A 19,034-nucleotide genomic window follows, 5' to 3' on the forward strand; every position below is an offset into this window, starting at 1 on the left:
GGCAGCAGAGTCAAGAGCAAAGGAGAGGGTGAGGTTGTAGAAGGTGGCCATCTCAGATGTGCCTATGGAAAAGATGCCAATGTACAACTCAAAATCAGGACCAAAATGATTTCAGAGTGTAGTGGTATCCTTATATAAATTACATGGGATGGGCCCAGCCTCTTGGTTCCCTGACACAGAATGAGTTAATGGTTGGGTGTCAACCCATGTCAGAGACAGACGGCCATTCATGAGCACTCTATCATCTTTGTCACGCTGGATCAGCTCACCTTATTCATATAACATCTTGACATGCCCTGTGGTTCTAAAAAATGCATGCCATGTTTCCTGGGACACCCTGTGCATGTCATTCCCTGCTTTGCCATTGTTACTAGTTGGACTGTGTGACTAGCCCCAGCTCAGCTTAAGTGCAGCCATCTTGACTCTCATAATGTTACTGCATCTCCTCCAGTCTGATTGCTTCTTTACTTCAGCTGACTCTGGCAGCCAATCTGTGATCTGCACCTCCTGTATAAAATTAACTAGTCACATTGCTGATTCCCTGGTTCCTGAGTGTTCTGTGTCTTAGTACTGCTGGGATCTCTCTGCAAGCTACAGCTACTCTGTGTTTCCAAGTATTAGCACTGCTGTGGCCTTCAGCCCTCCAAGCAACTGTGAAACCCAGTGTCTCCTGTGTTCCTACATTGCTTGGATTCCATTCTCCAGATTTATTGTTGTGTCTGCATTTTAGTGCTTCTGTAAGACTTTCTCCTAAATGAGCTTTCCATCTGTGGAGTCTCAGCTAATTCAAACACCTGGATGCTACAGTCTGCTGCCTCCTAGACCTGCAGTGTGTCTTATACCAGTTCCAGCCTGATTAATTCAGCTTCTAGCTCTGACCTGCTCTGCAGCACTACTGCTCTCAGCATGGCACCTGAGCATTACTAGCCGGTTCTAGCCTGGTATCTGAGCATTACTAGCCGATCCCAACATGATATCTGATCATTGCTAGCTGGTCCCAGCCCAGTATCTGAGCATTACTAGCTGGTTCCAGTCTAGCATCCAGCCTAAGCAGGAATTTTTCAAAATTCTGCCCATTTAAGGTAGTGAAAAGTGGTAAAATGTTTCCTCTTGACAGAGGTGATTGGGGGACAAAGCAACATGTCCCAAGTGCTGTGGGACTGTAAGCTCATTGTCTGGGTTGTGTTCAGAGGTGGGGCTGCAGTACAGTCCAATATGCAAATAAGGGAGCCACACCAACTGTCATTGATGTTAGGCAGCATTTGGAGTGGCAGTTGGTGTGGTTCCCCTATTTGAATATTGAACTGCGCTGTGCCCCACCTCTGGATTTATCCTGGATACTCACATGCTCCTTTTCACCAGAGGCAAATAATGAACTTATCATAGAAATTTAGTTAGGAAGGGATTAAGGAAATTAAAAAATCTAAGGTCTATCCGGGTGATGTTTGGTACATCAGCTAGTAATGTACCTCAAAAGTTACTGTTCAGTTCTTATTTGCCAGAATACATTTTAAATCCATGTAAACAGGATGCATATAAAGATGTTCTATTCATATTGCACAGGGAAAGCCAGAATCCACATTATATTACCACGATAAAAACCTGACTGCACTCGTGTGGGATCTATTTGCTGCTGGAATGGACACGATCTTGACCACTCTGAGATGGGGCCTCCTGCTGATGATGAAATATCCAGAAATCCAAAGTGAGAAATATATACTGTATATGCGATAATGCACACCTAAAGTGACGTATAAGAATATGACACCTCAGGGGTCTGTGCCCTTATCTATAATAGTCCTCTATAATATGTCCTGAGATGGACAATACATGCGCAGTGGAGGTGAGGTTTTGGCAAAACCAATGCAGATCCAAAACCAGGGGAGATCCAGATCCAAAACCAAAACACGGGGGTCAGTGCACATCTCTACACAGGACTGGTTCATATTACTAGTAAAAGCATCAAGCCCCAGGGAGAGTGTGGAATTCTGAGGAAACACCTTAATTATATTCAGTGTTATGTCCGGCTACAGAAAGATTTATGGTAAAATACTGGAATAAAACAGGTGATCTATATTTAGATAGTGTCCAAGCACACTACATGAAAAACTATGTAGAATGAGGTGTGGCTATTAAATAATGAGACTGATGCTATAATTTGTTTAATTATATGAAGTACATTTTAACTCCCTTCCCCTTCTATGCACTTTCCTTCTGCATCCACACATCAAAATACAAAAAAAATGAAGAAAATAGCGCTTCCTAGGTGATCTGAAGTGTGAGAAGAGACTGCTGCCAAAAAGAAGAATTTGTGTAAATACTTCGAAAACTAATAGAAACAAAAATTGGCTGCGCTCAATCAGTCACACTTGATATGTGTATTATAAACCACACTAAAGTGTGAAGTAAAAAATATTTAATAAGACAATCTTATACACAAATAAAAATTATTCAGAGCCTAAGTGGAACATATATATATTCCTACTAGAAAAATACATACATACATATACACAACATATAATTAATATCAAGAAAAAAGGAATTAAAAGAATAAAGTCAATGTTTCTGGTTAAATTGTTGCCAGATAAAAGAAAAAATATAAAATGTGTCTCTTAAATATAGATACGCTGTATCTGTGGCAGCTTTTAAGCTAATGCAGCAATTGGATATAATGTTGCTATATTCTGCAACACGGAATAAGCTCACCCGATTCTGGTAGATATGACAGCCTATGATCTGCAGATCAGGAATCTCAGTATTCCACATGTGGTGCTGTATATATCCCAATGATTGCAGCATGTATCTTCATGTGTCCGTCACTAGATGTAGGAATATCTCCCTTTCGTCGCGGGAGCTCTCCGTGGTGTTACTCCGCTCCGTTTCAGGTAGTGTGTAGCTGGTGATGGAGCCGCCGGCCGGCTTGGCTATATAATCACTTGGGAGCGGGTGCCTGCGGTCTCATTGGAAGGACGTGACCCCCGAAAGAGACTTCATACCAGTTTGTAGGTTAACCGGAATCTCCCTATTGAAAGGAGTGGTTGGAGTGGGTGCCTGCAATCGCAATGGAAGAGTGTGGCTCCCGATGGAGACTCCTTGACGGTTTGTGGATTACTGGAATCTCTCTGTTGGAGAGGATAATAGGCTGTGTAGTGATCTGGATGATAAATCCGCTTGGAGGAAAAAAGGTTAGCTGCTTTTAGAATCAAATGCCACAGGATCAGCTGTATATATATTTTTCTTGATATTAATTATATGTTGTGTATATGTATGTATGTATTTTCCTAGTAGGAATATATATATGTTCCACTTAGGCTCTGCATCCACACATCGCTGCATTCTTATTTTCCATTTGTCAAAGCCGGGCTGTAGCTCATTATCTGTCAGCTGTCTCAACGAATCCGTCGTTTTCTTCTTTACCTCAGTAACTGATGCTAAACTGGTTCCATTGAGTACAGATTTGACTTTAGGGAAAAGAAAGAAGTCACAAGATGCTACTGTAGGTCTGGCGGGTATGGAGGGTGTTCTAGCTCTGCAATCTGTTTCTCGGCCAAATACTGCTTCACAGAGAGAGCTGTGTGGGCTGGTGCGTTTTCCTGATGGAGGATGAAACTATTTTTCCACAGCTCTGGCCTCTTCTAATTCTTTCCTGCAAAGTTGCCAGAACATTTTTGTAGTAATGTTGATTCATCATTGAATGTTGATGCTGAGTCGACATTAAGTTCATACAGTTTTCTCAAATGTTTCTTCATATTCATTTGTTTTAATGTGTAAGGCATTTTAGGACGTTCATCATCTTCGAAAATCCTCATGACCATAACTAAATCTTTTGTGCCACTTAAACACACGTGCACGTGACACACAATCTGCCCCGTAAGCCTCACTTAGAGCCGTATTAAATTTGAGCCGAGCCGCATTAAGTTAACGCGGCCCGGACTTAACGCTGACTTCGCCTGTTTTACAAGCGGAAAAGTATCGCGCGCGTGCCCGATATTCCTCGTTTCAATTTGAAGGTAGGCGGAAACGGCACCCGGCGATACTGAAACCAGCGGAAAGTACTGTCATTTTTGGGGAAATCAGCCTGACACCCCCCAAATGATGCTCTGACATGGGGGTTCACTATGGTACCCCCCTATTTGGCTTGCTGAAGGTATTTGGGTTTTTTAAATGGGCTCAATAGCTGCTAATTAGTGTTTTTCAGTGCCTGATGCAGAATAGTATTCAGGAGTATTTTTTCAAGAAAATAACGTATCCCAGCAAATTTGGGGTACTTGAAAATGGGGGTCAGCATATTTAAAACTTGCTAAAGTGAAGTTGAAAAAATTGTGAAAAATCCACCTGCCGCAAACACCTGCAATGAAAAAAACACTTGGGGCATACTTGGAGACCCCCCCAGAGTCAAGTTCATTAGTTTTTAACTTTGTACCCCCAATTTTTTTTTTTTCGCCCCCTTTTTCAAAGTAATTTTTTGGGGTGTCCTTAAATGTTTTTAATTTTTTTTACACAGATTACCTTTGGGGGACTGTCTGAAGGCTGCACGGGGGTTCCCAAAACATTGCACCCCAAAACCCCAATTCTGCACTTTTTTCTGCCTGCCATTCATAGGCGATACTTTTCCACCTATTACATTGCATTGACTTTACGCCTAGGCGGAAAGTCTTTCAAATTGAATACGGAGGAAAACCAAAACAGGCGATAATGACGTCATCGGCGGAAACTTAACGCGGATCCGGACTTAACGCTCCAAATTGAATACAGCATGCGTTGGGCATTTTGTTTAATTTAGCAAAAAAGTTTACATGTTTGAACTAAACATTTTTACGACACATGGGTAAAAGACAATTTCTTCGAATGCTGTATGACAGCAAACTATGTGAGAGGGGTGAAATTTGCAAAACCGTTTTGGGATAGACCAAGGTCAATGTTCCCCCACTCCCTTTTAACTCACTCAGTATGGTTATTTACTAACCACACCTCATATTAGCTCTCTGGCATAATCAGTTTGTAACATGCCCCTTTATTGAAAGACTTTATTACCTTTAACTAGAACAAACTTGTGACATTTTTTTAAATTCTCTGCAAAATATTTAGCTCATTCTGCATTTAGTTACTGAATTTTGCACATTTCTTCTGTGGAATTTTTTTCTTTAAGTTTTCTGACTGGGGTTCCATTGCTGCACCAGTTTTGTGTTTCTGCTTTGAATTCAACCCTCCACACTGCAGCTCCATTTTTACTCTATAAATCCCATGAAATGTGAATTTACAAAGACAGCCCTAAATGACTTTATCACTTGGCGAACGTGGAACTCAAACATTGTGTCCCCGAAACACCACAACTCTGCTAATTGGAGAATGTAAAATCTTTACTACAGTGATACTGATACAAGATGCGGGCATGTCACGGCCAGCAACTGCAGATATTTTCTGCAGTTTAACTGATTTTAGTGCTCGTGTTCAGATGGACATTCTGTAACTCCATAATGCTTGTACAATGTTCGATGGTGTGACAGATGTGCAGCCAATGGTGTCTTAATACGCAAAGTAGCAGAATAGCACCACAGCCACAGGACATCTCATATGAATTTCATCCTCATTTTGTAGCATCGCCATTGCAACCTCCTGCTCTTCTACTTGGTCCCCTACTGAAGTCAATAGTTGAATGATAGACAGCAACCTATCTTTATATTCATTAATATTCTTGAACACATTAAGCTTAGTGCCATATGGAGTGCTCCTCAGGTTGATTATTCTCATGAAGCCTTTGTCCTCATAAGACATCGGTAATTCTACCCACATTTCGTGTTCCAACACCTTCTATTGAATAATGGAATCCACGTGATGCTCTACAGCTAGACCTATGGTTCCCCTGTACTTATCATCATAATCAGGATCAGCGGTTATCACCAGGATCACTAGTGACTTTCCATAAATTTTACCGCATTTGCATGGCAAACTTCATTGTACTGAAGCATAATTCTGAGAACCCGTTAGCTTGGCGAATCCCATACTAGCAATAGCAGCATTCATTTTCACCCACACTTAGAATAAAGGTATTTTCTGTACTAGCTCATAATATTTTATTCCTTGTTGCTGTGACAACTGTGTTCTTGGTATCGTTCATTATTCAGCACAAGCTGGCGGCCTTGGCCGATAACCTATTGGCAGAATGTTGATAGGTGTCAGTGATGTGTGATGGAGAACAGCCCACATGTTAAATAGCTTAACCAGGTATTGGTTTATTAACCAGGTAGAACAGCAGAATGAGAGACAAATGGTTAATGTGGCATAACAGAAGAACATGAAGTATGGTACAGATCAATCCAGGAGCAGGGTAACATAGGTAGCGTACAGTGTCTGGGCTTTGCCAATGGATAAAGATGCAGTAGTGGCAAGTGGGACTTGTAGTTTCCCTAGCAGTGGTGAAACTGCCATGTCTGTAAGACTTGGTGGCACACAAGGACACTCGTAGGCACATCCTAATAGTATGGAGTATGGAGGAAATGTAACGCATGGTAAGCCGCACATGCGCAGATGGCGCATTGCATCGTAGGTTGCACATGCGCTGTGAGCACGCCCCTGTTACTATGGGAATGGAACCAGAGGAGACGGGCAAGAGTGTTTTCCTCCAAGACCCACCTCTCGGATTTGCCCGGGTCCCGTTGATATTCCAGTAATGGAAATAGGAGCAGTAAAATTATAGGCAGTGGTAACCCTGGTAATTACATATCTCCTTTTTCCATGCCACAAACTACTGTATTTCAGCAGAAGTAGCATTTCTCTGATTGAGCATAACCAACAAAGTTATAGAATAGTGATGGGCACAACTGGTTTTATAGATTCAAAAAAATAATCTTGAAATCTTATGGCGCTGAGTTCACAATAAACAGTGCTTCATACAGGAAGATCACGGTCTCTTTTTAAAAACCTCCCTCCAGTGATTCACGGTGTCTCACAATAAAACAGACAAGTGGGAAACTCATTGATATGAAGAGAAATATCATTTGTAGTGTTTTCTTAAAGCTTTTCACACTTACATTTTAAAAGGATTCCTCTTCAAGTATTTAAACTGGTGTTATATGTAATCAACAAGTATGTGGTTACTGTAAAATTAAGTAGAAACCACACACCAAACCAATGATCCCGGCGCTAATCTGGAAGTCCAAATTTTACCAAATAGATGTGCAACAACCAGTTACTAAAAAGCAGCAAATGATGGGATATGTGAACACCCATAAAAAACCAAGAATGCAATTTGCATCAGACTGCGCTAATATAAAGGAATCTACTGCAAGATAGCAGACGTCACATGCATACATACATCAGTCATGGCTCCAAAATAGGAAATTTGTACTAATTTGTTAATATATTAATTTTTTATCTGATATTTGTTCACAATTAAAAATACACATAATCTACAGACAAATACAACTCACATTAGTCAATATATACAATACACAAAACAATAAACCTCTATTGAGCATATATATCTACACTAAACACCACTTTGCTACTTGTGCATGATATGGCATGAATATTGGAAATCAATACAGAAGGTGAAATGCCCAGAGCAGTCCAATTAGAATATTGATCATGTGTCCACCATACAACAGTTAAATGTCATGTACTGACTTGCCAGCCGAATATTGAAAAAACGCTGTACCTATCCGTTGTACAGGTCAGGTAATATAGCGTTGCGGTGAGCAAAATAAGATGCCAATTTCTCCAGTGAAATAGGTTAATGCTATAGCAAGTATGGCTAGGCACAAACAATCATACCGTCTCCCTTGGCTCCTGCTGCGCTGATATGTTATCCTCAGCTGTCCTTAATACAGATCAAGCGGTGCAGCGCCGCTGTATTTAATGGGAGCTGGTTTCTCCAGTTAAAGTGAGCGGGTGTTGAAGCAGGGGTATTTGGAATCAGTAGTCCCTCAATCTCCCCTCATCTCTGTTCACTTGACAGTACCGCCCAGCTAAAATAAAAATGCCGATGCCTCTCTGCAGTGATGCCACGGAGAACAAATAGCGGCTGCAAACAAACCAGCTGGTGGTTCCACTGGAGATTGTCCACAAGTAGGAAATGCTGTGTAGTAAGGGGGAATCCTCTGACGCGTTTCGTCCCTTTCAATGGGGGCTTTTTCAAAGAGTGACTGTCAGTTGATTTGGATGGGTTTATATAGCCCAGAGCAGGCTTTAATTGGGTCCATAATTCAGATTGCTAATGTTGTCCAGGTGTATTGGACCACAGTTCAGGTGGAAACTCAGATTGTGTCTTCTATTATGCAACCCTATCCAAGCTTGCTTTTGTTGCTCAATAGAAAAAGGAAAATTATTTTAAATAAATATCTATATATGCAATGCCAAATATAATATCAATATATACATTCAATATAAACAAACATATCTTTTACCCATTTGGAGCTCATGACTGAAAATTCTTACCATAAAACTCAGATCACACAAAATGTCAACTATTTCAAAATAAAAATAAATTAATTAAAAAATTATATTTAATTAATAGCCTTTTGGGTATCAGTTCTAATCTAGTCTGGGATTCAAACTTATAACCCTTCTAATATTGCTCACTGAACATTACCTCTACACCACAGAAGTGGTATATTATCCTAGGTAATAACACTAGACCTCATCTCATTTAGTGTTCTTAATATTTATATATTCAATAATCACAATTAATTCTTTAAAATGCATACTAATTGCTATTGCTTGTTCGTTTTATAATAATATCTCAAAACCTATAAAATGATGAATATAATTGTTGACTAATGATATCAACAAAAATTATCCGTGTTATCTCAACCAGGTTTCGAACATACGACCCTGATATCGCTAACCCCTCGACATTACCTCTATACCATAGTGATAGTTCTTATAAGAAGGCAAAAGAACACAAACCTTATCACATAGATAGTTCTATACTCTCACATGAATTCATTAGTTATCCCTAAATCTTGGGAATGAACCCATATATAATCAATTAGTTCAGTCATAATGGATAAACCGCATATTTTATTTTGTCAGATTTTATTATATCTTAATTTATTTCACTTTATACTGGGCTATCCAATCATAAAAAATAGTAATGAAAAATCGGATGGAGATCGTCACTAAAACATTACCTAAAAGTCCATTGGACAATAGACCAACAGAAATGCATTTTCTTCATGAATAAATTAGAATGAAACATCTAACCAGCTGTTCGTTATCCCAGGGACCTTAACCTAAGGAATCCAAATCCATAGGCAAAACTAATACCACCAGGGGCTGCATAAACCGCTTGCTATTTATTGGGCAAAGGACTCAAAATCTATGGTCTCATTGAGGCCATCCGGATAAAGGGTATGCAACCTGAATATCCAGAATGCCTCCTGATGGCACAATTGTCTAAACCGATTCCCTCCTCTGTTGCTCTTACCAATCAGTCTAACTCCGGTGATGGAAATACCGGTCGGGTTCCCATTGTGTTGATCTCTAAAGTGTCGAGAAACACTATGAGATTGTAGTCCTTTAAGGATATTCAACCTATGTTCCCTGAAACGGGTCTTTAATTTATGGGTAGTTCTCCCCACGTATTGCAGGCCACAAGGACACTGCAATACGTATATGCAATAGCTGGACTCGCAATTGATGAACTCCAAAATCGGGAACGTCTCCTTATTAAAGTTGGATGTGACTACACTCATCCGATTGGATATGAAATCACAAGTAAGACACCTGGTCTTGCCACATTTGTAACACCCCTTCAGATTAGATAACCAAGATGCTGTATTCGCTGTACCAGCTGTAGTGATCCTCCTAAGGCTACTTGGGGCCAAGTGTGTCTTAAGATTACTTTCTACTTCAGGGTCCATAGGGTATCCACAGGATACCTTGGGGTATAGGTGTGACGTCAGTCGCAGGGCACCAAAGAGTTAATCTTTCAGCCTCCCAGGATGCACTAGGACCCCCTCCTATACCCCACCCCCGAGCCAGGGCACCTCAGTTTAGTTTGGTGCCCGGCCGGAGTCGGGTGCACCTGTTGGAGTGGGGGCTAGAAGAGCCCCTGAAGCTTTTTCTTCATGCAGCTGTGGCTGCACATCTGGATGAACAGCATGGACAGTCAGTCCTGACGCCCATGCTGTCTTCCCTACACCCCGCCGGTACCAGAACGCCGGTACTGATCCGGGGATGCTGGTGGGCATCTGGGGTCACAGCTAGCGGTGACCCCAGATGTTCCGGACCATGGTCGGATTCAAGGGGGACAGAGGTAAGCAGCGGGGTCCCGCGGTGGGTCCCCGCTGATCACATGGTCCTAAGTCCCCAGGCAGGGGGCTCCCTGGGGACTGGCTGCAGCATGGAGCCAGGCAACCAACCTGCGCTTCCACTACCCCCTGGGACAGCGGACCACAGCAGAGCGGTAGCGCTGCGGCGTCCCAGGGGTTAAATGCATGCCAGGGGAGCGCGCCTTCCCTGTCTCACAGCCGGCGCCTCCCCCGCTGCACACAGCCCTCTCTGCACTGTGCTGACTGGCCCTGTGTCAGCGCTCCTCCCCCAGGCCAGCCTTCTCTCTGCTCCTCGGCGGCCATCTTTTCAGAAGCATGGTGAGCGCTGCTGGAAGCCTGCATTGGAAGCATCGTGGTCTGGGTCCCCCCGCATACCTCTCCGCTGTGGTCAGGTCTGTGTATGCAGCGCTGTGTCCTACCAGGCCCTGTGTCTGTGTAGTTGAGTGATCAGCGCTGTTAGTGCAGGAATTGATTTTCTTTGCATTGTATGTGACTGTGCTAGCGCTGCTGCCTGTAACTTTTCTTCTCAAGACTGTCAGCTTTATTACTGTCCCTGTTCTTTCTGCTAAGCCCTTGCGGTGCGGTGCTGCAGGGTGGTCTCTCGCCTATTTAATATATAATTGGTGAGAGGGGTCACATACGTGGTGCCATCATGTCTGAAAGTGATTTTCCCCTCCGGCTACAGTGTACCACGTGTAAAGTACCGTTAGCGGAGGGGGAGGGTAGCGCGGAGGGCCTTTGCCTGCAGTGTTTGTCCATGGCGCGGCCTCTTACGGTTACAGCACCGGTACAGGAGCCGCCCTGGGCTTGTTTCGCTCAGGCGCTAACAGCTTTAGTGGGCCAGTTAGCTCCGCAGCCCGCGTTTACTCCGATGGGTTTGTCCCAGCAGTCTGTGGTGTCGTCACCCATGCAGGGTTTACCCACGACAATTGGTGGTACCCCACAGTCTCCCTATTTCCCCGCTCCCGGTTTCTCAGGAGCCAGCGTGGGTTAACTCCCTGATGAGTTCTGTACAGCACTTGTCGGATGTGTTGCAAGGGGAGTCTGTGATGCGGCCTCATAAACGGCCGGTGGCGTCTCTGTCCGCTCCTTATGAGGATGACGAAGGGACGTCTGATGATGGGGAGATTCTGGATCCTTACGATCAGGAACCTCTCCATACTAAGGACGCTGATGCTAAGTCCAAAGTATATATTCCTGGACTTATTCGGGCGGTCCGCACAGCCTTGGTGATTGAGGACGAAGTTCCCCCAGCTGCTAAGTCTAAGTATGCCTTTTTCAAAGACGTGAAGGGCGATGCCACAGTCTTTCCTCTTTCGGGTCAGTTGGTGGACCATTTAGAGGAGGCGTGGAAACAGCCTGGCAAAAGATACCAACCGCAGCGACGTCTGGCGGTGGCTTTATCCGTTCGTGGATAATTATTTTGCTAAGTGGGAATCCCCTCCACAGGTGGATTCTCACGTGACCCGTCTTGTCCGTAGTGCCACATTGCCGATGCCATCCATGTCCTCCCTTAAGGATGCTACGGACCGCAAGGTGGAAATCTGCCTGAAGTCCGCTTATTCCCTTGCGGGGGGGGCAGCACGGCCGGCTATGGCCTTTTGCTGGGTTGCCAGAGCGATGGAGCGCTGGCCGGATTCATTAGAGGCTTCTTTTGATTCCGACTGTCCGGCCGAACAGGCGGAGTTGATTGGCAATCTCCGTGATTCGGCCACCTACATCAACGAGGCGGCTCTAGACATTAGTACTCTGGTGTCTAGAATTTCTTCAGCAGCGGTAGCTGCTCGTCGCACCTTGTGGCTGCGATCCTGGAAGGCGGACGCAGATTCCAAGAAGGGTCTGGAAGCGTTGCCGTTTACCGGAGAAGTTCTCTTCGGTCCGGATCTGGATAAGATTGTGGCCACGCTGGCGGCAGCCAAATCGGCTTGTCTCCCGTCGGCCGCTGCTCCTTCTGGTTCTGGACCATCGTCCTTTCGGTCATCTAGGGCCCAGGGCAGGCCCAAACCACAGTCGTTTCCTCATCAGGCTGGCCCTAGGAAATCGGTCAAGCCCCGGAAGCAGGCATGGAGTACCAGACGTCCGGCCCCCAAGCCAGATGACAAGCCTGCAGCCTGACGGTCCGGGCCTCCCTTTGGGGGATCCCAGGGTGGGAGGCCGCCTGCTGCAGTTCGCCCAGTGTTGGTCGGTCACTACGACAGACACTTGGGTTCTGGAGGTGGTCTCCCACGGGTACGCCCTCTCCTTCCGGCACAGACCCCCGGCTCGATTCTTCACCATGGGTCTACCATCAGACCGGAACAAGGCTACGGAGCTGCGGAAGGTATTGCACACTATGATCCAGGCTGGAGTTATAGTGCCTGTTCCATTCTCCCAGAGGGGCCAGGGTTTCTATTCAAATCTTTTTTTGGTACAGAAACCCAATGGGTCGTATCGTCCGATTCTCAACCTCAAAGCACTCAACAAGTCTTTGCGGGTACCGAAGTTTCGGATGGAGACCCTACGGTCCATCATTCTGGCGCTGGAACCTGGGGACTACATGGTGTCATTGGACATACAGGACGCTTACCTGCATGTCCCTATTCTTTTGCGCCATCAACAGTTCCTCAGGTTTGCAATCCGCAGCGACCACTTCCAGTTTCGGGCGTTACCTTTTGGCCTGGCGACAGCACCACGTGTTTTCACCAAGGTGATGGCGGTCATGGCGGCTTCTCTGCGGCTGCAGGGAGTCCGCATGTTGCCGTATTTGGACGACCTGTTATTGGTGGCGGGATCTCCAGAGCTCCTGTTACGCCACTTGGACCTGACCATTGCCCTGCTGCAACGGCACGGCTGGCTAATCAACTGGCAGAAGTCCACTCTAATCCCGTCTCGGAGGATTCTGCATCTTGGAGCCTTATTGGACTCGGGACAGCAAACGATCTTCGTGACGGAGGAAAAGATCTCTGCTTTGCAGTCAAGGGTGCGCAGTTGTCTGCACAGCCGCCGAGTGTCTCTACACTCGGCGATGAGGTTACTGGGCTCCATGGTGTCGGTGTTCGACATGGTGGAATATGCCCAGTTTCACTCCAGACCTCTGCAGCACCTGATCCTGTCAAAGTGGAACGGGCTGCCTCAGTCTCTGAAGTCCCAGACGATTGTGTTCACCCCGGAGGTTCGCCTGTCCCTTGCTTGGTGGTTACAGACGACCCACCTCAGCGAGGGACGTCCATTCTTATATTAAGAATATGCATGGTATCATGCATATTATTTGGGATGGTGGAGAACACAGCACAAGATTTTGTATCATTTCTTAATACAAACAATTGGAATCTTAAGTTTTCACATAATATAAATCACTTTTCGGTTGACTTTTTGGATCTTACTGTCTTCTCGGAGGGCTCTGTAATATCAACAAAAAATTATAAAAAACCTGTTGATACCAACAACTTTCTGCATTTCTCTAGCGGTCATTATAAGCCATGGTTGCGTAATTTCCCTCTGAGTCAGTTCAATCGAATCAGACGTAATTGTTCCTCTATTGATTGCTTTGAGGAACAAGCCAAATGCATGTATAACGATTTTGCCATCAGAGGGTATCCGTCTAATATCCTAGATAATGCATATGAGAAGAGTCTCAATAGAGATAGACTAGAATTCCTGGTACCTCATAACAAAAAGAAAAATGACCAAAATGGGACATCTAACATTTGCTTTGTATCCGAATTTAATAAAAAATCCATACAGATTAGAAATATATTAAACTCTAACTTTAATATCTTAAAACAAGATTATATATTAAATACCATCTTAAACGACAAACCTCGAGTAGTGTTCAGAAAGAATAGTAATCTTAAGACACACTTGGCCCCAAGTAGCCTTAGGAGGATCACTACAGCTGGTACAGTGAATACGGCATCTTGGTTATCTAATCTGAAGGGGTGTTACAAATGTGGCAAGACCAGGTGTCTTACTTGTGATTTCATATCGAATCGGACTAGTGTAGTCACATCCAACTTTAATAAGGAGATGTTCCCGATTTTGGAGTTCATCAATTGCGAGTCCAGCTATTGCATATACGTATTGCAGTGTCCTTGTGGCCTGCAATATGTGGGGAGAACTACCCATAAATTAAAGACCCGTTTCAGGGAACATAGGTTGAATATCCTTAAAGGACTACAATCTCATAGTGTTTCTCGACACTTTAGAGATCAACACAATGGGAACCCGACCGGTATTTCCATCACCGGAGTTAGACTGATTGGTAAGAGCAACAGAGGAGGGAATCGGTTTAGACAATTGTGCCATCAGGAGGCATTCTGGATATTCAGGTTGCATACCCTTTAACCGGATGGCCTCAATGAGACCATAGATTTTGAGTCCTTTGCCCAATAAATAGCAAGCGGTTTATGTAGCCCCTGGTGGTATTAGTTTTGCCTATGGATTTGGATTCCTTAGGTTAAGGTCCCTGGGATAACGAACAGCTGGTTAGATGTTTCATTCTAATTTATTCATGAAGAAAATGCATTTCTGTTGGTCTATTGTCCAATGGACTTTTAGGTTATGTTTTAGTGACGATCTCCATCCGATTTTTCATTACTATTTTTTATGATTGGATAGCCCAGTATAAAGTGAAATAAATTAAGATATAATAAAATATGACAAAATAAAATATGAGGTTTATCTATTATGACTGAACTAATTGATTTATATATGGGTTCATTCCCAAGATTTAGGGATAACTAATGAATTCATGTGAGAGTATAGAACTATCTATGTGATAAGGTTTGTGTTCTTTTGCCTTCTTATAAGAACTATCACTATGGTATAGAGGTAATGTCGAGGGGTTAGCGATATCAGGGTTGTATGTTCGAAACCTGGTTGAGATAACACAGATAATTTTTGTTGATATCATTAGTCAACAATTATATTCATCATTTTATAGGTTTTGAGATATTATTATAAAACGAACAAGCAATAGCAATTAGTATGCATTTTAAAGAATTAATTGTGATTATTGAATATATAAATATTAAGAACACTAAATGAGATGAGGTCTAGTGTTATTACCTAGGATAATATACCACTTCTGTGGTGTAGAGGTAATGTTCAGTGAGCAATATTAGAAGGGTTATAAGTTCGAATCCCAGACTAGATTAGAACTGATATCCAAATGGCTATTAATTAAATATTATTTTTTTAATTAATTTATTTTTATTTTGAAATAGTTGACATTTTATGTGATCTGAGTTTTATGGTAAGAATTTTCAGTCATGAGCTCCAAATGGGCAAAAGATATGTTTGTTTATATTGAATGTATATATTGATATTACATTTGGCATTGCATATATAGATATTTATTTAAAATAATTTTCCTTTTTCTATTGAGCAACAAAAGCAAGCTTGGATAGGGTTGCATAATAGAGGACACAATCTGAGTTTCCACCTGAACTGTGGTCCAATACACCTGGAGAACATTAGCAATCTGAATTATGGACCCAATTAAAGCCTGCTCTGGGCTATATAAACCCATCCAAAGCAACTGACAGTCACTCTTTGAAAAGCCCCCATTGAAAGGGGTGTAACGTGTCAGAGGATTCCCCCTTACTACACAGCATTTCCTACTTGTGGACAATCTCCAGTGGAACCACCAGCTGGTTTGTTTGCAGCCGCTATTTGTTCTCCGTGGCATCACTGCAGAGAGGCATCGGCATTGTTATTTTAGCTGGGCGGTATTGTCTAGTGAGCAGAGATGAGGGGAGATTGAGGGACTACTGATTCCAAATACCCCTGCTTCAACACCCGCTCACTTTAACTGGAGAAACCAGCTCCCATTAAATACAGCGGCGCTGCACCGCTTGATCTGTATTAAGGACAGCCGAGGATAACATATCAGCGCAGCAGGAGCCAAGGGAGACGGTATGATTGTTTGTGCCTAGCCATACTTGCTATAGCATTAACCTATTTCACTGGAGAAATTGGCATCTTATTTTGCTCACCGCAACGCTATATTACCTGACCTGTACAACGGATAGGTACAGCGTTTTTTCAATATTCGGCTGGCAAGTCAGTACATGACATTTAACTGTTGTATGGTGGACACATGATCAATATTCTAATTGGACTGCTCTGGGCATTTCACCTTCTGTATTGATTTCCAATATTCATGCCATATCATGCACAAGTAGCAAAGTGGTGTTTAGTGTAGATATATATGCTCAATAGAGGTTTATTGTTTTGTGTATTGTATATATTGACTAATGTGAGTTGTGTTTGTCTGTAGATTATGTGTATTTTTAATTGTGAACAAATATCAGATAAAAAATTAATATATTAACAAATTAGTACAAATTTCCTATTTTGGAGCCATGACTGATGTATGTATGCATGTGACGTCTGCTATCTTGCAGTAGATTCCTTTATATTAGCACAGTCTGATGCAAATTGCATTCTTACAGTAAAATTAAGTCATAAATAGCATCTGTCTTATATTCTGTAGGTGTATTAAGAGCCAATTGTATCATTAAAATAACTAGCTGTTGTCCGCAGCTTCACCCACAGTGAAATCGCCTCTATCAACATTTTATTTATTTGAGGTGTTCTAGTTATATTGCTCTACAAATGGGACCTGTCGCGGGAGTGGCCCATGTGACCAGCAGCACTATACAGACTGGGGGCACCAGCTTCTTCACCCACCACTCACACCAATGTCACTGTGTGCCCTGTGCACAGACTGCTATGTAGCCTATCCTATCCACCCACCACTCACACCAACGTCACTGTGTGCCCTGTGCACAGACTGCTATGTAACCTATCCTATTCACCCACCACTCTCACCAACGTCACTGTGTGCCCTGTGTACAGACTGCTATGTAACCTATCCTATTCACCCACCACTCACACCAACGTCACTGTGTGCCCTGTGCACAGACTGCTATGTAACCTATCCTATTCACCCACCACTCTCACCAACGTCACTGTGTGCCCTGTGTACAGACTGCTATGTAGCCTGTCCTATTCACCCACCACTCACACCAATGTCACTGTGCCCTGTGCACAGACTGCTATGTAACCTAATCTATTCATCCACCACTCACACCAATGTCACTGTGTGCCCTGTGCACAGACTGCTATGTAGCCTATCCTATTCACCCACCACTCTCACCAACATCACTGTGTGCCCTGTGCACAGACTGCTATGTAACCTATCCTATTCACCCACCACTCACACCAGTGTCACTGTGTGCCCTGTGCACAGACTGCTATGTAGCCTCACCTATTCACCCACCTCTCACACCTATGTCACTGTGTGCCCTGTGCACAGACTGCTATGTTGCCTATCCTATTCACCCACCACTCACACCAATGTCACTGTGTGCCCTGTGTACAGACTGCTATGTAACCTCTCCTATTCACCCACAACTCACACCAATGTCACTGTGCCCTGTGCACAGACTGCTATGTAACCTAATCTATTCATCCACCACTCACACCTATGTCACTGTGTGCCCTGTGCACAGACTGCTATGTAACCTCTCCTATTCACCCACCTTTCTCACCAATGTCACTGTGTGCCCTGTGCACAGACTGCTATGTAACCTATCCTATTCACCCACCACTCTCACCAACGTCACTGTGTGCCCTGTGTACAGACTGCTATGTAGCCTGTCCTATTCACCCACCACTCACACCAATGTCACTGTGCCCTGTGCACAGACTGCTATGTAACCTAATCTATTCATCCACCACTCACACCAATGTCACTGTGTGCCCTGTGCACAGACTGCTATGTAGCCTATCCTATTCACCCACCACTCTCACCAACATCACTGTGTGCCCTGTGCACAGACTGCTATGTAACCTATCCTATTCACCCACCACTCACACCAGTGTCACTGTGTGCCCTGTGCACAGACTGCTATGTAGCCTCACCTATTCACCCACCTCTCACACCTATGTCACTGTGTGCCCTGTGCACAGACTGCTATGTTGCCTATCCTATTCACCCACCACTCACACCAACGTCACTGTGTGCCCTGTGCACAGACTGCTATGTAACCTATCCTATTCACCCAACACTCTCACCAACGTCACTGTGTGCCCTGTGTACAGACTGCTATGTAGCCTGTCCTATTCACCCACCACTCACACCAATGTCACTGTGCCCTGTGCACAGACTGCTATGTAACCTAATCTATTCATCCACCACTCACACCAATGTCACTGTGTGCCCTGTGCACAGACTGCTATGTAGCCTATCCTATTCACCCACCACTCTCACCAACATCACTGTGTGCCCTGTGCACAGACTGCTATGTAACCTATCCTATTCACCCACCACTCACACCAGTGTCACTGTGTGCCCTGTGCACAGACTGCTATGTAGCCTCACCTATTCACCCACCTCTCACACCTATGTCACTGTGTGCCCTGTGCACAGACTGCTATGTTGCCTATCCTATTCACCCACCACTCACACCAATGTCACTGTGTGCCCTGTGTACAGACTGCTATGTAACCTCTCCTATTCACCCACAACTCACACCAATGTCACTGTGCCCTGTGCACAGACTGCTATGTAACCTAATCTATTCATCCACCACTCACACCTATGTCACTGTGTGCCCTGTGCACAGACTGCTATGTAACCTCTCCTATTCACCCACCTTTCTCACCAATGTCACTGTGTGCCCTGTGCACAGACTGCTATGTAACCTATCCTATTCACCCACCACTCTCACCAACGTCACTGTGTGCCCTGTGTACAGACTGCTATGTAGCCTG

General features: G+C 44.0%; 1 protein-coding gene across 2 annotated transcripts in view; it reads left to right on the forward strand.

Annotated features, from left to right (window-relative positions):
• The window catches only part of LOC148533754 (cytochrome P450 2K6-like), an 83,263-nt gene that overhangs the window by 51,305 nt on the left and 12,924 nt on the right, over positions 1-19,034 (forward strand). For both annotated transcript variants that reach the window (XR_015877684.1, XM_088467242.1), the window contains exon 7: positions 1,564-1,705. Coding sequence is in view for 1 of the 2 variants with exons in the window: in XM_088467242.1 (XP_088323368.1) it covers positions 1,564-1,705 (142 nt within the window). In the remaining variant the exon portion in view is untranslated. The remainder of the gene's footprint in view (positions 1-1,563; positions 1,706-19,034) is intronic.

Source organism: Taudactylus pleione, unplaced genomic scaffold, assembly GCF_031769625.1.
Source record: "Taudactylus pleione unplaced genomic scaffold, aTauple2 ptg000070l, whole genome shotgun sequence".
NCBI lineage: Eukaryota > Metazoa > Chordata > Amphibia > Anura > Myobatrachidae > Taudactylus > Taudactylus pleione.